This window comes from Colobus angolensis, unplaced genomic scaffold, assembly GCF_000951035.1.
Source record: "Colobus angolensis palliatus isolate OR3802 unplaced genomic scaffold, Cang.pa_1.0 Scaffold200, whole genome shotgun sequence".
NCBI classification, from domain to species: domain Eukaryota; kingdom Metazoa; phylum Chordata; class Mammalia; order Primates; family Cercopithecidae; genus Colobus; species Colobus angolensis.
In genome coordinates, this window is record NW_012115156.1 from 1,858,408 (window position 1) to 1,881,642 (window position 23,235).

At 33.9% G+C, this 23,235-nt stretch overlaps 1 protein-coding gene across 2 annotated transcripts in view; it reads right to left on the reverse strand.

Annotated features, from left to right (window-relative positions):
* Positions 1-3,838: 3,838 nt before the first annotated feature.
* ANTXR2 (anthrax toxin receptor 2) overlaps positions 3,839-23,235 on the reverse strand; it is a 156,697-nt gene continuing 137,300 nt past the window's right edge. For both annotated transcript variants that reach the window (XM_011941738.1, XM_011941737.1), the window contains exon 17: positions 3,839-7,088. In XM_011941738.1, coding sequence (XP_011797128.1) covers positions 7,050-7,088 — 39 coding nt within the window. In that variant the 3' untranslated portion in view covers positions 3,839-7,049. The remainder of the gene's footprint in view (positions 7,089-23,235) is intronic.

The window sequence follows — 23,235 nt, forward strand, 5'->3', positions numbered from 1 at the left end:
AACTAATACAAGCCCTCTCATCTCAATTTAATTGATGTTCAAAGTGTTCTAGAAAAGTTAGAAATGATAAACATATGCAGTAATGACCCTGAATTGAGATTTATCAGACTGATTTTTGAAGTTAAGGAAAATATTTTAAGGCAAAGTGATACCTTCTGTTTTATTTATGATTTTAAAGGAATAATTTGAGGAGTATGCTATTTTTACTCTGCCAGCTCAATAAATGTTATAGTTTTTAAATAAATTATAGATTGACTTTTCTCTATCATTTTGAATTAGAATTTAAAAAACTCATTGATTTAACTATAAATTCACCACCTCAGAGCTTTTTCAGTGTTGACAGTAATACAGAGATGCTGAGCAACCAATAATGTCATTGTAATTTTCTTTTTTACTTAGTATTGTTATTGTAATCATATCACTACCTCTCAAAATGATAAAAAGTACACTGAATATTCCAGGTCATAATTTAGTCTTTGATATTCTTTAAAAATTATTTAAAATCCTTTCAAACTTTCTGAGATACCTAGCTTATTATGAAGAATTCTAAGATGTTAAAACTACTAAAATTTTTCCCCATTTTTTAAAATATTAAGAATTTGTTGAAGAATTTTTACACTTGAACATATTGTTTAAAATATAATCTTTCTTTCCATGTGACAGCCTCACACAAACAAAGTATTTACAGAAGACGCAGGTCTGTCATTGCTGTTTAATTAACAGAGACTTTCAGAACTAGAGGATATTAAAAAAAGAACTAAAAAGAACACTTTATTGTGATAATAATAATGGCTTCATTTCACATCAGAATTTCAACTAGTAAAAATTCTATTTACAGGTGTCATCTGCTAGAACTAGTCAATCTTGTTTTATATTGTGAGTTTTTCTTTCCCCAATTACTTATACAAATCAGATGGTGGAGTACATAAGCATGCTAAGAAGTTTAGATTTGCTTCTAATTTGGCACATGATGTAACAATTTCCTTTCTCTATCATTTACGACTTTGGAAGCTTTCAGTTTCTTTGTTTGGCATCTAAATTGTTTAAAATCACCTTATCTTTTAGTTCATGGAGACAATGCATATCTTTTTCATAGTCTACACCCTAGAACAACTGTACCCAATATTTTTGGTACCAGAGGCCAGTTTCATGGAAGACAATTTTTTCATGGACAGGGGTGGGGGGTGGGAATGGTTTCAGGATAATTCAAGTGGATTACATTTATTGTGTGCTTTATTTCTATCATTACTACATCATAATAGATAATGAAATAATTATACAACTCACTATAATGTAGAATCAGTGGGAGCCTGAGCTTGTTTTCCTCCAACTAGACGGTCCCATCTGGGGGTGGTGGGAGACAACAACAGATCATCAGGCATTAGATTCTCATAAGAAATGGGCAACCTAGATCCCTCACACATGCAGTTCCAATAGGGTTTACATTCCTTGAGAATCTAATGTTGCTGCTGTTCTCACAAGGAACACAGCTCAGGTGGTAATGTGAGCCATGGGGAGTGGCTGTAAATACACATGAAGTTTCACTTGCTTCCCACTCATCTCCTGCTGTGTGGCCTGGTTCCTAACAGGCCATGGACCAGTACCAGTCTGTGACCTGGGGGAGAGGACCACTGCTCTAGAAGATTAGTTCTTGCCTTCTTGCCAATTATTTCTAGTCAAACTGAAACCTACTTAAATGTACATTTTAATAACTTTAACAATTTATTTTGGACCACCCACTGACATTTACAATGTTGTAAATATAATTCATCCAAGACACAAATAACTTCATGGCAGTTAGGAAACCCTATTTAAGGGTCTACTCTTTAAATTTTTAAATTCTTAGATCACAGTATCCTTCTACATTAAGACAATGGAAACTTTGTGAAAGGCGAGCAATTGTAACATACTATGGATTCTAAGCTGTGTTCAAATTACTCAGTATTTTGCACTGAATACTTGCTATGGGCAGCACAGGCATAGTAACTGTCAATTAAGACTTTTTTTTTTCCAATTTTGACTGAAAAGAGAGGGGTTTAGTAATTTTTCTTTCTGCAGTATAGAAAGTATCCCAATTATTAAAACTGGTAGCATAAACATCTCATAACAATTTCTGTGCTTCTCTTGCTAAACGTATGAAACCAGAGTGAAATACATGGATACATTTCCCAATGTTTTACCCACCTTTTTAAAGATTTCATCAGATATAAGCTTTAAGTTGCTTCTTCGACAAATTTTAGTTGTAAGAAATTAACTAAGATATTATTATGGCTAATTATCAACATATACTATAGTTCAAGGTTTTTTTTTTCCCAACTGACAGCTTACAGAGCTAATATTACCACACACTACATATAAAGAAGCCAGTCATATTGATATAAATATGAGATACATAAATACTAAAACCTCCAACCTAACCTTATTAATAGAAATGTAGTCAGAGCCCTGGTGCAGTAGTTCATGCCTGTAATCACAGCACTCGGGAGGCTGAGGCAGGAGGACCACTTGAAGCCAGGGGTTTGAGACCAGCCTGAGCAACATAGTGAAACCGCATTTCTACTAAAAATGCAAAAGTTAGCTGGGTGTGGTGTTGTGTGCCTGTAATTCCAGCTACTCAGGAGGCTGAGGGATGAGAATCACTTGAACCCAGGAAGAGGAGGTTACAGTCAGCTCAGACCACGCCACTGAACTCCAGCCTGGGTGACAGAGTGAGACTGTTTCAAAATAAAATAAAATAAAATAAAATAAAATAAAATAAAATAAAATAAAAAATCTAGTCAGTGCTGAAAGGAACTTTTGATATCTTCATTCTGTCTTCAGTCTACGGTTGAGAGTTGATCTGTTCAACATCAGCAAGCTAGTTGATGGCTGGGTCTATGGTCTAGGACCTCTCTGTCACCCGATCCCTAAGCTAAGGCTCTTTTTGAAAACACATTGAGTTTCAACTCTCCTTCTGTTTATCTTTCTCTCTCTCTGTCACACACACACACACACACACACACACACACACACACACATTTACCTTTATATAGTTATTGTAGAGCAATCTAAACAAGCATATTTTTATATAAATTTACATGTTGTACTGTGTACTTACTTATCAGCCTTTTCTTTTGGCAGGAGGGCACAAAAATAAAATACACTAAAAAACCAGCACAGGACCTCCTACATTATGGATTTTCAAAAAAATAAAATAAAATAAGTCTTTCTTTTATCCAATCGACTGAATTAAATTCTGGTAGGGGTGGAAATACACTAAAGTGTTCTCATAAATATGTCATAGAAATTCACTAAGCACAATATTAATTTAACTCTGAAACTAGAATGTGTGTCCACACTGACTTTATTTCCTACAAATAGACAACGGTTCTCTAGCCTCACCTGCCTGTTTCTTTCCTTAACCATGTAACAGATGTATCAAGAGTTATTCTGTTTCTAGATTATGTATTTCCTTTCATATTGAAATGATGCATATATTTCTTTCCTGTGTACATATACCCACCAAACTTTTCCAGTAATAATGAAACTCTCAAAAACTTTCTAAAGTAATGTGATGCTATAGAAAATGCTAGTAAAAGCTAACCAACATACAATATATGTATGGAGTAAGAAGTTATAATTCCTTATACTTGTAAATGTGACCTGATTACATTCTGCCTTCTTAAATTTCAAAAATAACATACATAAGCTGGTCTATCAAAATGTTTTAAACACCTAATTATCCACAATATAGAATTTGTTTCAATTTAAAAATAAATAAATGTATCTGCCTCTAAGCAGTAAACAATGGTTAGTGATACTTAAATAAAGTTAAGTTCACAGAAACACCCAAATCTTATATCTAGTAAGGATTTACTATAACAAATATTGAATAATTTATTATTTAAATGGTTAGAATAAAGTTCAAGGGAAATATAAGCAACCTTCTTCTTTCTCTAACAATCTGAAATACATGGGGGTTTAAACCTTCTATATTTTTGTCAAAATAGTAATTAACCATAGATGACAGATGCTGCTCCCTAGTCAATGGTGGGTCTCAAATTTTACTCTGCATCTCATTGGGAAGGAAATATAAATTTTTAAAATAGAATTAACTTGGGGAAAGGCATCAGTGCTGCAACTCTTAGCACCAAATGTTTTTTCTTGGAGCACCAAATGCTCTAAGGAAAACATTCCAAGTATCAAAGTTTTCAGATAGATAAATATTTATGGATCAAATCCATAAAGAACAGACATTGTTATGAAATATATATAGATGCCTTCAAAACTTTCTTTCTAGGCAGAGTAGACACATAAGTTAGGAGTCATTTCCCACTTAATTGTTTTTGCAACCTTATGCAACACGAATGGTTTATGTGTATGACTTATTCATTTTTACCCAGAAAGTAGATCTTGACTGACATGATGTCCAGAAAATCAAACAGAAGCTATTTCTCTATATAAAATATAAAATGTCATTAAATTTATAGAAATGGCTTTATTTTAATCTTTTTTGGTTGAAAAGTATAGGGATTTTTGATCTGGTCTTTTGGTAAGAAAATAACACTCTTTAAAACAAATTGTTTTCAACTGCTAGTTAGTATAATTGGAGAAAAGCGTAAAATAGATCTGGTTCATATCTTTAAGGGCAATGAAATTCCATCAGTCTTTGAACTTTATTAATGGTATTTTTTCAGTCTACATATAGACCATTGCCACTTCCCCTTCAATAAGAGCTCTTGATAGTAGCTGTATAATAATCTATAGGAAGTTATTTTTCCATTTAAAGGCAGAGGTTAATTTACATTGTTCATGCAGCAACATGTAAGTATGCTACATAATTCTAGAGAAATTTAAAGTAGTTACCAAAGAAAGATAGTTTTAGCTTCTGTAGTATTCTCAATGATATTAAAATAGCAATTGGTGTGCACTCATCAGAAATGAAGTGCCCATTTAAGGAAGCTGCATTATTAGGTCTTGTTCCAGATGCACATGCAGAACAAAGGGATATAATAACTCATTGCAGAAAGGGTTGGGTATACTATATCAGGCTTCCAAGTTATACTTGCATATGCAGCTACTGCCAATAGTATCATCTGTGAACATGAGGGACATTTTGGAACTGAGTAGAAATCCAACCCTGAAACTAAGCAGAACAACTGCATATTCAACCCAAGAAGGCATTAGCTTTATGTGAGCTTAAAGAAATGGTAGCCCAGGCATAGGTAAAATTTTTATTTATGAATGTGTGGACACATGACTTTGGATCCAGCCAGCCAGTGACATAAATAAACTTGAGCAAAAGTTTCAAGCTAGAGGATATATATGTATAGAAAATTATATATTTGTGTGTGTGTGTAAGGCCTCTTGGAACAGTGCCACAAACCTGGACACCAACTAACAGAATACTCCCATCCTTTGAAATTTCCATTAAGAGCACAATGGGGGTAATTATACCAGGATGCTCCAATCGCTCTTTCCATCTTGTGCACTCGCATGCCCGCCAAACATGAAATGTTCGCCTTCTCCCTTCCAATGTGATGGTTGTTGAACTTATTTTTAGTGTCATTTGATAAGCCTTTGTGCTCGCAGAGAGACATCCCACTGACCCAGCCACTGGTCATTGTCTATACCAGTTCACATCAAAGCAGGCGCACTTTGTCAGGTTTCCAGTCGAATATCCATTTCGCATCTGAAGTACAGTATCGAAAGTGACTAGATCATTTGAGCTTTTTTCTTCAGCTGCTGCTTTCCTCCCCCACAGTGTTTCTGCTCACGCTAACATAATTTGGCATCGTCAACGTGACACAATGGTGGTTTTTCTAAAAAATTATAATACATACATCGTCAATGTTTTGTGATGGCGATCCTCCTGAAGATTTAATTTGTAAATTGAAGAAAGGAGGTCTTTTTCCTCTACTGAATCATAACCAAGGTAGAGTGCCCCTCAAAATCCAAGTAATGCGCATACAGTAATAGGTCATTCAATGTCAAAAGGCATAAAAAAGATGAGCAAAATCTTCACAGGCTGCTGCTTGCTGTTGCTTTTAATTATATTAATTAAACTTTGAAATTTTCATGCAAAGAGAGTTGCTGGCTTGTGACGCTGAAGAGCCCTTGGAGACTTGATGAAAGAAAAAACCCTGAGCGGAAGCTTTGTGGTTACTGCTTCCTTTAAATTAAAAGCAAAACAAACTTCTAGGTATGTTTATGGCTATTCATGCTTTATGCACTGCTAAATCCTAAACACAGGAAAAGGAGGAATCTACCAGTTACAGGGACAAGTTTGCAAAGCACGAGGCCCTTGCATTCCACTCAAGATCTCTGGCTAGAGGCTGTCTTTCTGTGGAATAACGCTCTATTAATTTTCTTGTCCCGAGTGCATAATGAAAGAAAGGTGTCTTCGAAAACTAAAGGGCAAAATCTTGCTTGCTACCAATACCTTGAGGCATCTTGTCTACATTTTGTCATGCGTGTGCACTTTTCAGTGTTAGAATGACAAGATTTTCCAGTCAGAAACTTCCCGTAAGGCACACTGTGATAGGGGAGTTGGAAGGCTTCTGTGATCTGACATAGCTATAAGGCAATAGACTTCTTTATTTGCTTAGCCTGGTGGGAAATTGTATACTCTGCCTATGGATAAAGATCTTGCCACATAAAAACACAAGTGCCATGTTTCCATGTAAAAAAACTCCTATCTTCCATCATGGCCAGTTGTTTTGGTATCACCTTCATGTTGTTGCTGTTGTTGCTTTTTCGCTCTTCTACACATTCAAACAAACTTTCTTGTACAAATCATAGTCTGCAGGTCAGTGTTCCTCTTTATTTTCAATGTCATAAATCATGAGTTACCACTGAGTTTCATCACCTCCCATGTAGATGGCAGAACAAATGTTTGGAAATGTTTGGTGCAAGCAAAGCAGAAGGCAGAGAAAACATTTCCTGACTGAGAGGAATTAAGCTGCTCTTCCAAAAGCTTCTGAAATGCACTTGATTTTTTCCATTTGGTTGAAAATCAGCTATGTGAAAATGTGCCATCTTCGTACCGTCTTGGTCTTCCTGCTTCCGTTTTACTGAGATGGAACTCGGGAGAAGTTTATGCACCGGCCCTGAGGAAAGAAAGAAGTCCATATTGAAATATTGAAGCCATTATTAAAAAAGCATGAGAACATCTAGTTTTCCTACCATGATATAATAAACGATTACCCAAGGAAAGTAATGTTAACATGAGACATGAAGTCATAATTTTTTTTTTCTTGGTTTAAAGCGTGATGTTTCATTCAGATCTTTTCCACAGTAAGTTCACCTATGAGATGGTATGGTATAATTAATATGGAAAAAAATTATGGAAATACAATTTTGTTACTATTATCTAAAATACAGCATTACTATCAAGGCCATAAAAATATCAAAGACACAACCCGATATACTTCTTTATGTAATTAATTAAAATGAAAATATTCTCTTATGCAAGCTGGTGCTCCTAAAAGGCATACATGAAGATCACATTTAGTAAGCAGTAAGAGACTGAGGATGAGTTATCCCAAAAAAGGGATTGTCATCTCTTTGTAATTTCATTTCATGAAGGGTTTTTGCAAAATCATGTCCATCGTTACTGACCATTTCTCACCACTGCACACCACCATCATGTGTTCATTTCAAATGGTGACTATTTGCACTTACACATTTCCAAAGAGGATTTGCCATTCTAATTTCTTAACACTTCTATGAAAGTTGTGTGGACACACTGTTCCATGTGTATTGTAAATAATCCAGGAAATATTTGAAAACAAGGTTTCCAATGAGTGATAAAAGATACTTTCCTTTTCTCTCTTTGGTATGATACTACTGATCCACTGTACCACCTAAATCATTCCCAGATTCCTCAACCAGCCAAAAGCTAGCATAGCGCTTTCTACGTTAGGGTCAGGATTATCACCCTATTGAGATTTCTGTATTTCTTACAATAGCTGCTCTCAAAGTGTTTTAGATTTTAGAGTGTCTCTTTATTTCCCTCTAAATGTAAGTTTGTTTTTAATATCCAAAACATGATACAATTCAAAGGCAACAAAACATTGTTGAAAAAGAATGGTTGGAATATAAAAGCAGAATTTTTGTCCGTTTTGCTCTCAAAAATGACTGCTTAATAAATTTGAAAATTTCAGAAATTAATGAAGAAACAGAAAAGCATTAAAAACAAAGCAGAGCTAGGAGTTTCCATTTGTTTTTTCTAAAAGACAAACATTCATCACATTATCTGTCTTTTAAATACTTTTGGAGGCAGCATTATTACTACAATTGCCAATTTTTATTACTTACTCTGCGTTAATGTCTACAAATCACATCAGTGCAAAAGGAAGTAGGAAAAAAGCAGATAGAGGATCAGACTAAAATGAGGTAAAAATTCCTTACTGATACAGGTCATAGGTCATGTACTCAGACTGTATTTTTGTGTTACCTAGAACTTTCAAACAAGATTTTTAGAGTGCATATTAAGTGAAGAGGTGCTGTTCTCTAGATTAGCTAAGGGAGCTATGTATGTTGCCAAAACACAATAAAACAATAAAAGTGTTATTTTCACACACATCAGGTTTCATGGTTAGAAATACTTTTTCAAGAGGGACAGGTAGGAAAATGACATCATACACAAATAATTCAGCCAAAAAAAAAGCAGTGCTTCTAAAACACAGTAGTACACATATTCAATGAGAAATAGATTTGAACTATGCAAATTCAACAGTGATGAACATTTAAAATATTCTGGCAATTTTCCAGAATTGAACAAATATATGAAGAATGATATTATGACAGCAAAGATAAAAATTAATGACATTTTTCTTGTGTATTTGTAGATCAAAAAGTAATAGTTTTCTCTCTTCTGTACAATTTTGAAAATAATTGATTATCAATCTCTATTTTCACTTGTGTTTTATCACTTATTAAATGGATATAGATACAAGGATTCTTCTGTGACCACTTCTTTTCTATATGCCATATTAACTTTAGTGTGTAATGACTAGTAATCGTTAGTAGATTATTAATTTACTTTAAGCAATTGGATAGTTTAACAAGTGAGATTCACAATCTACTCAAATTCTCAAATTCACTTTAATACCTAAATTACTCCAGAACTAAATTATTTATTTCATTTGATGTGGTTTAATTAAAGATATGGAAACTTGAAGGAAGAAAACTCTGTTGATTTTGACTCTGAGGTCCTTATTACAACTCTTCCAAAGCTTGGTATTAAGTATCAATTATCAGCTGCCAAATGTCTCTAGATTTAAGCACCAAAAAAATAAAGAAAAACCTATTAAATTGAATATACACCTATATGTCTTAACACACACCCGTTAACAAAAACAAGCAAATGCTCTTCTCCCCTTCTGATCATGGACTCAGTGCTTTTTACTTTTATCAACAGTTGATAATGTCTGGGTGTGATTTTATTTTTCAAAAATTTAAAAGGAGGTGAATTCAGGAAATCTGTTCAAGAGTCACTGTTAAGCATTTCCCAGTTTTCCCAGTTATGGGGCTCCTTATCCCAAAGATCCCACTGCATCTCCACTATAGCTGTACTACACCATGCCATAATAGTGTGCACAAATATCTAAAAGGAAAGATAACAGTGGTTAAATCTCAGCAATCTAAAGATGGAGTATGTCTTCTAGCCTCTGCCACTTCAACTGTGTGACCATGGGTGACTTATTTAACCAGTGTGTACCTCAGTTCCTTTACCAGTAAAATGAAGATTAAAAAATGAGCCTATTCTTAAGGCTGTTGTAAAGACTAAATTTGTTAAGCTGTATGAAGCACTGAAAATAGTGCCTGACATACAGCAGACTCTCAGTAAAAACACACATTGTCGGCTGGGTGTGGTGGCTCACGCCTGTAATCCCAACACTTTGGGAGGCCAAGGTGGGCGGATCACGAGGTCAAGAGATCGAGACCATCCTGGCCAACATGGTGAAACCCCATCTCTACTAAAAAACAAAAATTAGCTGGGCGTGGTAGTGCCTGCCTGTAGTCCCAGATACTCCAGAGGCTGAAGCAGGAGAATCGCTTGAACTCAGGAGGCAGAGGTTGCAGTGAACCGAGATCACACCACTGCACTCCAGCCTAGTGATGGAGTGAGACTCTGTCTCAAAAAAAACAAAAAGAAAAACAAACAAACAAAAAACATATTGTTATTATCCATATTCCCTCTATGATATCATTGCATAGGTCTAATATAGAGCAGACTCAATAATTTCGTACTTAGAAACAAGTGAATGGATGGATGAAGAATGAATGAGTTCACAATCACATAGACCTCCACTGGTGGTGGAGCCAGATCTCAAAAATGAGAAGATAGAATAAGTATGAATCTGAGGGAGAGAAAGAGGATTACCAAGGAGAAAAACAGTGGAAAAGGAGAGAAGAAAATATGGAGAAAATACATGAGAGTAGCACAAAAGAGGAAAAGGTAAGAAAGAAGAATCAAGAAAAATGGAAACTTTTGGCTAGAGGGAAATATTTTATTCATTATTCCATCAGGAATCTTACTTCCAGGCAATTATTTCATATTGGCTGCTGCCATCCGCTTACCAGAAAATTCTAAAAACAAGGCAACGCATCCCGGTTGTAAGTGACCATGATTAGATAGCATCGTCCTTCAACTATCCCCAATACTAGCTTACAAAGCACGCATTAGTGATAACGCTAATTATGTTTAAGGTCATGGATGTTGGGCTGCCATTTATATTACAGCAAGAAGTCAATGCCAGAACACTGCAGAGCAATTTTTATTTGCAGGAAATGGAATATGACAAGGCTTACAAGTCTGCCATATCCTCATGCTTATAATGCCTACACAATAAAGGTACGTTATCAAGGTAGGAAACAAAGCAATATACAACAGCTTGAACCTGCAACTCGTCAAAGAACTGTACAGAATGGAAAGTCCTTGATGTTTCTTTTTTCTGAGACTATTTCACTTTTATAACAACTAATACAAGTGCTAAAAATAACAAGTTAACTAAATGGTTTAAAAAGAAACTATTAAATTTAAGCTAAATATATAGAATACATATAGACCTATATTTATTATAATTTTAACACTTTATTCTCTACATAGAGGCTAATACTAGTATCAGGTGACAGGATTACACAGTCTCTAAAATAAACCATCCTAACATTTTAATATGCCAAAATAGAGGAACATAAGATTGCCATGAGCAAGAGTTAAAATGAATGAATGTATAATATTATGCCTGTATTTCGCAAAGTAATTCGATAAACTGGAACTCAGGTGCCAGAAGTGTTTAGAGAATAATAAAGCATGCAATATATGTTATTATTATGAAGAAAATATTAATTTTCTCTATTTTCTGAAAATTTAATTAAATATTCTTTCTAAACAATTTTCTTGATTTAAAATCATGCCCTAATCATGCATGTAAATCATGAGTAAAATCTAAATAAACTATTATTGTAATGCTTTAGGTAGCACCCACACTACTTTCTCAATTAGGCAATCAGTACAACCAATTTGAATTTGATATCATGCCTTATAAATCACTGAATCATAAACTTTAACAATAACAACATTTAGTCAAAATAAAATTGAATTAAATTAGCATTTGCATTAGTTTAAAATGAACTATAAATATATTACCTTATTTTGGTTTGGGAATATAATACTCTTTGGATTCAATAAAATCATTGTTAAATTTATTAATTTTGCATGACATAAAAATTTAGAAGTAGAATTTATTAAATATTTATAAAAATTAAGGTTCGGCAGAATAAAGATAATTTTATCACTGACTTTATGCTACAGCAAAATACATTTAAAGTACATTAATTTAGAAATCATAGTTATTCAGATATTATGTTGTAGTTGACCTTTCTCTATATATTACAGAATTAGGCAAATTAATCTAAATAAGATTACTCTGGGTATGTTTACCAATTTAAAATTTGTATAGCATATAAGAAGTGCATTTATATATTAATAATTGAATCATTAAATTTTGATCTTTTTATGGCAACATTTTATTTGCCTAATAGAAATTATGACTTTAAAGAAATAAAACTGCCTCCCTTCTAAAGAATACTGTTTTATGCAAACTTATATTGAAAATGTTACATAATTAGTGAGTTTCTGTGGCAAGAAAAGAACTCTTGTGCATTGCTAGTGGAAATTAAAATTGTCAAAAACTATATGATAAGCAAAGTATAGAAAAAATGGTCTTTAAAAACTTACATTCTTTGACTCAGTAATTTCACTTTAGGAATCTAACCTAATAAAATAGCTAGACTGAGATTTCAAATATTTACTATAGGATTTTTATATAGTCAAAAATATACTCAATTTGTATTTATTTCTGCCCAACAATCAGAGACTAGTTGAATAAATTCAAATTCATCTATTTTACTCTATTATGTAGCCATTAAAATAAGGAAACTTTCTAAAGATGAAAAAAATGGTAACTAAAAATATGATATGATTGTAATTATGCAGAGACTTTAATAGACAATACACCAGCATGCTGCAGGTAATGGGACAGCATATGACTTCTTGCATTCTATGTTTTACCTTTTCTGCATATTCAAATATTTGCTAACTTAAAACGTAACATTAGTTTTCAGAGTGAAGTCATTCAGCAAACATGCAATCATTTTTTAACATCTATATTTATGTTTTTAAAAGTCAGCCCAAGAACTTACTAACTACTCACTCACTGGAATCACCACCAACTTCCAGCTATGCCAAAGCTTTTCAGCACTGTATGTGCCCATAAGTTAACTCTTTTACTCATCTTTGGGTTGTATTTTACAATTACTATCCTGGTGTACCCACTGTAATGCAATTCGACTTCAGAGCACATTTATATGGTAGAAAATTTATTAATAAATCTTATAATCTACCGTCAGCATTTTCTTCTTATCACACAAAATTATAAGAGTTTCAATAAAATGCCTGTTAAAGCATTTGGCAAGGTCACAACTGGCTAATTGTTAAAAATGTTTTTGTGTGTATGTGTATAAGTGCACGTCAGCACACAGGTACAACCTACCTTATGCCCTGTGCATGCTGGAGTTCATTACATTGAAATAAATATAAGAGACGCTCTTTAATTTTCACACCACATCAAACTTTTAACCACATACTCAATATCTAGGGCATATAATTTCTCTATGCAATTAACATTATAGAATATTTATACCTCAGGTATTTATCTGTAATAATGTTAGAATCCTTTCTCTCCCTATCAGTTGGCAAAACTACTCTCAGTTGACTCTAAGTGGAATGCTAGCCATTTATTTCTCTAGGTCAATGGTTTTTTCATTGTGTAATCCATGAAGTCCTGTGGCTTTTCTGCAAGGTGCCTCAGAGGTCACTGTGGCTGGGCAGTGCATAAGAAGGGAACAAGCAGGCACAACTGCAGGCCTCTCAAATCTAATGCTCCACTCTCATCTATCTTTTAAAATTGCAATTCAGTATAAGATTTTTGTCTGTGCTAAAAATGTAGTTTGATAACTAATAGTCCAGATATTTTCACACCTGTGTCAAGTCAGATCACTAGTAAACTATCTGTATATATAGACTTGATTTCTTTTCTTTAGATCTCATAGATCTACATAAACAATATAGCATTCTCTCTCTCTTTGGTTATATGAAGAGCCCTATGAATTCTGGTCATATGAAGAGAATTATTATTTTGGAAAATTGCTATTAAGGATACTGATATTAAGGGAACAATTCTCCTTGGTGTTTAGAGCTAGGAAAAAGTTTGTCAATTCTGGTAAGCTCATACGTTTCCCTTTTAATATATAATGGCAACTATACAACTTAACCTCTTTCTCTTTATGTCTTGGCTTTTAGGAAGCTCAGATTTATAAGATGTCCTAAAAGTAATTGCTAGCCTTAGTGTACATTTTCTGTAACAACTATATCTTGACATTGGCTTATTATTATTTCCCTATTTTTATTCTTCTGAGGTTTGACTGTATTTTTTTTCTCAATACTTCTTTAGAAGTAGACTAGGTACAAGCAAATGCCAACTAATAAAGGTTTCTTTCTGGATTCTTAACCTTCTCAGTCCTGGAGAATATCTGAACCCCTCTTAACCTCTACAATCCTCCAATAAAGAACTGCCTAAACCTGTACCTTATGCAAAAAGACCACACGCTTTCTATGTTGCTTTTTCTTATTCTCTTAGGGTTTAATGAGGTACTCTGTGGATAGATGATGTCAAATTATCATTAATTTGAACTTAACCTAACCAAGTTGAAAAATTAATATGAACTTGAAGTTTATAGAAGCAAGCATGGTGAAACCGTACTATTCTTCACATAATCCCAAAGTTCTTCTATGATAATACATCTGTCTAAAGACTGAAAACTTCATTTTCTTTGCGTGCTAGGCCAAAGTAAGCACAATACAATTCTTTACAAATTGGAATGTATTAACAGTTTCAATTCATCACAAAGACTACAGTTCTGTGTGGAAGCTTTATTCTATTACAAACTTTTCTTCTGTATAAGAAGAAACAGAATGTACCAAGGATATGACACAAACAAAAGTCTGATCATAATAAATGTTAAACTCATAATCAGAACCTTTAACTTCACTCAAATAATTTTCAGGCAATGATTAGTATATCTTAGAGTGAGAAGCTTATTGACATTTTCCCAGAAGTCATTGCTGGCAAAACTTTCTCATGAGCCTCATGGTAAGTAAGAAAGGAAAGGAGATGCCCTGAAAAAAAAATGTCTGATATTGCATTGCTACTCTGCAGTTAAATAAACCGAGAAGTGAAAATATGACAAAAGTAGGAACTGACATATTTGCTGTTGCCTAGGTATAGAGACCCCAACTCCACTGCAATATTTAAAACTGACTTCACTGTCTCATTTTCACCGTAGCTGGTAATAGCAGCATTAAGCAGAGCAAGTGCCATGTCTCCCATCTCTTGAGCATTAAAATTCCACTGGCATTAACACTTGTGAGCTCCTTTACTAGCTATCTGCACAGGATGTATTTCACTGCTATAACTGTTATAGTATTATGCTCACCTCATAAATATCCATTGACAAGCTGAAGCAAACAACTGCACTTTAGTTTAGACTTTTCAAACACAGATAGTTGATTTATTTATACATCACTTCTAAAAAAAGCTTACTAAACCTTCATGTTCCGTACAACAGTAAAGAGTGTTTCAAATTTAAAATTGTATACAAAGCACCCATACACATAGACACAGAGACAAATCAAGAGGTCCAGGAAATCACTGAAAAAAGGAGAGACTTGAGAACACAATAGGCATTTTGAGCAGAGATTTTCTATAGCAAATGGAGATACAGGACTGAAGAAAAGGCATATAGTATCACATCTCTCTCTCTCTCTCTCTCTCTCTCTCTCTCTCTCTCTCTCTCCATATATATATATATATATATATATATATATACACACACACACACACATATATAAAGAATCTGTGCTATCCTTTGCTCTAAATAAAACTGCAAAATTTTGAGCTGAAATATAAGTTTCACATACTCTTTTCTAATGGAAGCTCAACCTATAAATGTCCAATTTTACAGTAGAGACCACGCACCATATGGATATTCAGTAGATGTCATGAAGAGAAATTCTGAGTTTGGCTGAAAATTTTACCTTTAAATGTTTTTTGTTCAATCTCTTTAAACTGTCATGGCACCTGCAAAATTTTAGTGACTGTATACATACGGTCAATATTTATTTTGCAAATATCTATGTTTTAAAATCTTTGTTGAAATTCAAGCATACAGTTGGCAATTAATGATACACCTAAATCACACCTCATAAGATGAAATAGATGCTTCCAAATTATTAATTGCAAGTAAGATACATATCTAGATGTAGATATAGATATCTATAAAAATCTTTGTTGGAAATACCTTCTTTTCTTTTTTTCTTTCTTTTTTTTTTTTTTTTGTGATGGAGTCTCCTCTGTTGCCCAGGCTGGAGTGCAGTGGAGCGATCTCAGCTCACTGCAAGCTCTGCCTCCAGGGTTCACGCCATTCTCTTGCCTCAGCCTCCCGAGTAGCTGGGACTACAGGCGCTCACCACCTCACCCGGCTAATTTTTTGTATTTTTAGTAGAGACAGGGTTTCACCATGGTCTCGATCTCCTGACCTTGTGATCCACCCGCCTCGGCCTCCCAAAGTGCTGGGATTACAGACGTGAGCCACCATGCTCGGCCAGAAATACCTTCTTCTGTGCTTGCTAGTAAGTCAAAATGGGAGGTAGATGCCCCAAAAGTATTATTAAAGAGATGTAGACATAATCAGGACAGAATTCTGTATACTTTTTTAGTTGCTTCACATTTATTTTGTGAGGTACATAATAGATCATGTAGAAATTATTTTCTGCTTTCTAATCTCAATTAGAATACAGATCATTTCATAGATCTTAAATCAATAGTAAAAAAAATTATTCATAATACAATCTTAAAGCAATAAAAAACAGAAAGCAATATATGCATATTGTAGCATTACTGGTGTTAACAAAAGATTGAAAATGATCCAAATGTCCATCAGTAAGAGACAAGTTGAATAAACTAAGATACAGATAGAAAATGGAATGCTATAAATAACATACATCTGTTAGAAAGAATGAGGAAAATTTCTATATACCATCATGGAGTGATGGACAGGATTTCTGAAGGGGGTTAAAATGAAGGAGCATATAGTATACACACTATAGCATCTTTTATATTACAAAAAAAGAAAAACACACTGGCATTAATATATGCTTAATTTTTAAAGAGAAAGAAAAAATAATTCATTTGAAAATAAAATTGGTTAGCAACAGGTGGGAGGTACAGAGTAGACTGAATAAGAATGTAAATGAGATAAATTTCAATATATCTTGTTATATGCTATTAAATACAAACAAGTAAATGTTTGACTTTTGAAAAACAGTTAAACAATAAAAAGAAATTCCAACAAATTAAAATAACCTTCACTAAGTGCAAGGCAGAGGCCTGCCAAAAGCATAGAACATGGCAGGAAGGCTGGTGTGGAGAGGTCCTATCACAGTATCTGAGACTTTCCTTGGGAGCAAAAAAGTAGTCAACTGAAGGCTGGGAGAAAGACAAGAAGGTAGAGAAATATTTCCTTCTCCAAAGGCACATGGAGCCTTCCCCAAGGGAATAGAAGCAGCCCACTGAAGGTTTGGAACATGGCAAGAGGAAAGAAAAAAATATATAGCCCTGAGGGACCCAGAGCCTTCCTCAACCACAAGGTAGCAGCCTGCTGAAACCTGGAAGCAAAACTGAGAAATATCCCACCGAAATTGATGGGGCCCTTTCAGATTGCAAGTCGTTGGCCAGTCCAAGTCTGCAGGCAGAAAAATCAGTTTGAAAATGGGTCTTCCAAGGTACAGAAAGTTTGGCCAGGTAAGGGAATTGTGGCAGTTAGAGAGAAAAGAGACCTCTGCTGCAACTTTAGAAGCTTGCAGATGAACTATAAGGAAAAAGAGAGAGAGAGATCACTCTCTACTGAAGGAAAATCCTTAATCCTATCCTCAAATTCATGAAAGCTACTAGTTAACTAAAAATAAGTAAGAGTAAAACTTAACTACAGATTAGCAACATGACAAAGGAGGTGGTATGTACTTTTCTAAGGGTAAATGTTACCTAGATGGGTCTCTTCTTTAATTCCCAATATCTAGCATAATGTTACAAATTGCAGTACACACAAAGAAGCATAAAAGTATGACTCACAGTCAATGAAAACACAGATAATATAGGCAAATATACAGATGGTTTAGATGTTGCAGTTAATAGACATGGACTTGAAATAGCTATGATAAAAATATTAAAAGATTTGACAAAAAAGGTAGATAACATGCATAAAGATATTGGGAATATCAGAAGAAATGGAAACTATAAATAAGAAACTGTAATAATAGGATACCAAAACTAAAGAGAAAATATACTATATCAGAAATATAGAATGTATTTGGTGTTAAAGTAGAATGGACACAGCAGAAGAAACACTCACTGAATTTGAAGGTAGGAGAATAGATAATGTTCAAATTAAAAAATAAAGAAAAAAATAACTAAGGAGAATCTGAGCCCTCTGGGACAATATCCAATGGTTTGTCGTATAAGTAATGCATCCCATAAGGAGAGGACAAAAAATGGGGCCAAAAATTGACTTAAAAAATAAATGCTCAGAACTTCCTAGAATTGATGGAAGACACAAACTTACAGATCAAAGAAACTCAGTTAACCCTGAGAAGGATAAATACATAGAAACGCAGGGAATATAGAGTTAAACTTCTGAAAACCAAGAATATCATGAAAGCATAACTTTTTCCCTTTCCCCTTCCCCACAATAAGATATAGAGAATGGTGATAAGCATGACAGTTGACTTTTTATTAGAAACAATGGAGGACAAGAGGCTATGGAACTCTCTAGAATAGTAAATGGGGAAAAATGTCAATTAAAATGTCTACATTCAGAGAAAATACTCTTTAAAAATGTGGGAAAAATAAAGACATTCTCAGACAAACAAAATCTGAGATCATTTATCCACAATAGCTTTTAACAAGTGCAAAAAATTCTTGAGACTGAAGAAAAAAGACACTATGGGGATGGAAGCTCAGGTTTGCAGGAAGAAATACAGAAACAGAACAGTAAATATGTGACTAAATATACAAGTAACATAAATAAGGAAAATAAATTTTTGTGACACTATTACTTAAAGGAATAAATAAGATAATGAATTCATAACATATGTAGTAGTAGAATACATGACAAGAGCATAAGGAACAGAAAGAAAAAAATGGAAATTATACCCCTGCAATGTTTGCATATTGTTCTTTAACTACTTTAATATTATTTGATGTTGTACTGAAAGTTAAAGCATATTGTTATTTCCAGAGCAATCAATGAAAAACAAGACAGAGAAATGGCTATAAAGATAACAGGAGATAGGACAGAAGAAAAAAAATTAATGTTAATCTAAAAGATGAAAAGGAGCAACAGAAGAAAAAAGAATGGATATGGCAAATAGAAATCAAATACAGTAAACTTAAGAACTGGAACAAATAAACTGGACACAAGACCACATACGGAAAATAAATATTTCAAGTGACTTAATGCAGTATTTTGCCTGTATAGCAACATGAGAATATGACCTAAGGATAAACAGAGAAGCAAATAAATGTTTCATTTAATTCACCAGTCTTAATTTTACTGATATTTATTATTAATTCATACTTATATAATGTGATGGTTAATATTGAGTGTCAACTTAATTGGATTGAAGGGTACAAAGTGTTGTTCCTGGGTGTGTCTTCAAAGGTGTTGCCAAAGGAGATTAACATTTGAGTCAGTGGACTTGGAAAGGCAGACCTACCCTCAATCTGGGTTGGCACCATCTAATCAGCTGCCAGCACAGTCAGGGTAAAAGCAGGCAGAAGGACACGGAAAGACTAGACTGGCTTAGTCTTCTGGCCTACATCTTTCTCCCATGCTGGATGCTTCCTTCCCTTTAACATCAGACTCCAAGTTCTTCAGCTTTTGGACTCTTGAACCTTTGACCACAAACTGAAGGCTGCACTGTCAGCTTCTCCACTTTTGAGGTTTTGGGACTTGGGCTGGCTTCTTTGCTCCTCAGTTTGCAGATGGCCTACTGTGGGACCTTACCTTGTGTTCATGTGAGTCAATACTCCTTAATAAACTACCTTTTAGATATACATCTATCCTATTAGTTCTGTCCCTCTAGAGAATCCTAATACATATAATATATATAAATGATAGGGCAGATAAGTAATTACATTAATATTGTTAAGACTAAGATTTTTCATGTTGGAGAAAACAGATGTAAGTATAAATTCAAAAACATTCAGTAAAATCCTTTAATGCTAAGCTGCAATTGTAAATACACTATTAACTCACCATTTTTTTCCCAAAACTACTGTATTTCCTAGTTCTGCCTGCTGAAAAGGCCTAAAAGCAATGACAGTAAAAATGAGCACCCCTAGTACTCAAAATGTTTTCTCTAAATACCATTACCTACTAAAAACAAATCTAGGAGTCCTTGGAGTTGAATCATTGATTCTAGTTTTGGAATAGAAAATGTAAAAGATGCGTCTGGGACGTATTATGCCAAAATAAAAGAAATTAATCAGACTAATGGCTTCATGTCAAAAATATATAGCAATCAATATGATGGATCAGGCTTTTACTACCTGCCTCCTCTGATCAATCTTGGTATCATTAAACATGTAACATCTTATGTGATGCAATATAAAGTACATAGCACCACCTATGAATAATCTATGCCAAAATTAAAAGGCGAATCTGAATCAGAGGGTACAGAATATCAGTGTATACATGTGTTGGGGATGAGTGCTGGAGAAGTTGTAATTTTATAAAAAGTATACAGGTGGTAGAGAAACCATCAAGTGCAAAGGCTGTGGGGAAAAATGTCTTTGTCATATCTGTGGAAAAGGCAAACAGATAACGTGGCAGAAACACAGCGAGCAATGGAGAAAGTAGAAGATGAGGTCAAACAGAAGGCAGACATCTTACTATACAAAGTCAGGTAGCAGTCACTTATAAATCTTCTTTATCTAAAGCACATTACTAATTATACAAAATTAACATCTAGATCCATTCTCGTCTCTTTTACTGCAGATGGAGGTAAGATAAGTGACTTATGTTTCAAATTCTTAAGATTCACATGTACAAAGCACAAAACAAGCAAAAAACACCCATCAGACAATATCAGACTAAAGAATCCAAACTACAATCTTTATGTCAAATAATGGCTAATTACAAACAAAATCTGTATTTGAATCATGCATTTAAAAAAAATCCAAATGAAAGGCATATTACATCACTACCAGGTGGGAAATAGAATAAATTAGTTTGCTTAGAGTGGAAGAATGTTAGTATGAAAATAGTAATTTTTTGCTAGAGTATTTCTAGACTCAAAATTTTTAACCTCACTTGTTAACACCACACAGCAAAAAGTTTACGTGCAACTCATGTATTTCTTCTTAGAAAATTAGGCATTAAGATAATTCATTTGCATTATCAAGTTGCTCTTGGCACATTTAAAGAGAAATTCTGAATGTTTATGTATCAACACTGAAAAATATTTATTGAGATTTTCCTAATGTATATGGCTCTAGTGATGCAATGATTTATTCCTACCTTAGTTAGATTTCTAAGAATTAAATCCTCACTTTTAGGGCTCTAAAACAATGTATATTGTCCTAGTCAAAAATTTGATAACTAAAAGCCTCTACTGGATTCATATAGATTTTCATTAGCTGTCTCTACTTAAAAATGTCCATAGCTCTTTGGGTCATTTTGCCAAACAGCTAAATTCCTATGCAATTTGAGACTAACTGATTTAGTACAAATATTAAAAAACTTCACTTTAAGTTTCTGAACTGATACTTTATGGATAAGACTTTGCAGAAATGTATAGTTTTTAAAGCTTTATTTTGAAGGGCAATTATGAATTACTTTCTGAAAGCTTACAAATAAAAATTTTTTATTAAAAATCTGCCTAAATCTTTAACTGAAAACCTAGTTACTGTGATGCTGTTTTTTTTTTTCACCACAGCAAGTGTTTAGTGAACACATTCCACATATTGATTTCTAATTGAAGAGGTGTGTACATATATTCAATTTTTGGACAATTGATTTATGCCTTAGGTATTTTTATTATATTTCAGAAAAACAATTTTAAACAACCACTTAGGTCATTTATTACATCTAATAATAAGATGTAATAAATCCCAAATCACTATTTAATTTTGAATAGTTATTACAGATATATGACATAAAATGATGTATATGTTTTAATAACATAAAAGTAATATGGGCTGGGCGCGGTGGCTCATGCCTGTAATCCCAGCACTTTGGGAGGCCGAGGTGGGCGGATCACGAGGTCAGGAGATCGAGACCATCCTGGCTAACACGGTGAAACCCCGTCTCTACTAAAAATAGAAAAACAATTAGCCAGGTGCGGTGGCGGGCGCCTGTAGTCCCAGCTACTCGGGAGGCTGAGGCAGGAGAATGGCGTGAACCCGGGAGGCGGAGCTTGCAGTGAGCCGAGATCACACCACTGTACTCCAGCCTGAGCGACAGAGCAAGACTCCGTCTCAAAAAGACAAAAAAAAAGTAATGTGGATTAAAACTCTGCACACTATACTTCCACATTCTAAACTGCTAGAGCAACAGACAAATGACATTTCCTGCTAAACTTATACCATGCAGAGCAAAACTTCTAGGAAACTTGAAATTGTATACACTAAAATTAGGCTGATAACAGCATGAAATCCCTGCTTTTATGTGGAGATGCAAGTCTAAACAAGTATTTCATTCATAGCCACAGGGATTTATATTGTAAACATAGATGCCACTGTGACCCAGATGTCATTTCACTGATCAATGAATATACAATGGCATTTAATGGTCATTCCTTGCTCACAGTTTGTAAAGAAACTAAACACACATCAATTTTGTCCTTAATGAATACAGGCATTCCTAGTCTAAACAACTTATATCAACTAACATGAGTAAGTCTTAAAATAATTATGGAAATATTAAACCATCTCTAGAGATATAATTAATCCCATTGAAATGAAAAATGTAAGCTTCCAAAGTTTAAACATTTAACAAATACAAGCATACAGATACATTCAAATAAGTAGAGACATAATTATGATAGTGTTTCAAAATACTAATTGACTAAAAACTAATATGCATTAAGTTACCTTTATGTGCAAAGAACTGTTTGCTTCTTGATCCAGTGAATTAAAGAATGCTGAAGACATATACAGGTAATAACTCCACATAAATCCAAGAACATGAAACTGAAATTTAGGTCTACCTACAAGTCAAATATTGGGTCTAGAGCTCATGCAGATACATAGGTAACACAGACATATAGAGACAGAGATACAAATATAAGGTTAGTTGCAAAAAATTATAAGCCAAAATGGCTTTCTAAAACAAAAAGAATATAATTAACCTATTATCTTAGATAAATCAAACAATATAATTAGACTTTGGATAACAGCAAAGTTGATTCAGTGTTAATAACACTTCTAATTTTTTTAACAAACAAATCTAATTTGTTTAACATCCGTCTTCTTTTCCCAGATTGTAAGCTCCCTGTTTCTTTTTCACTATCATTACAAGTGCTTAAAACAGTGCTCATCCTATAGGATGAGTGCTTAAAAATATTAGCTG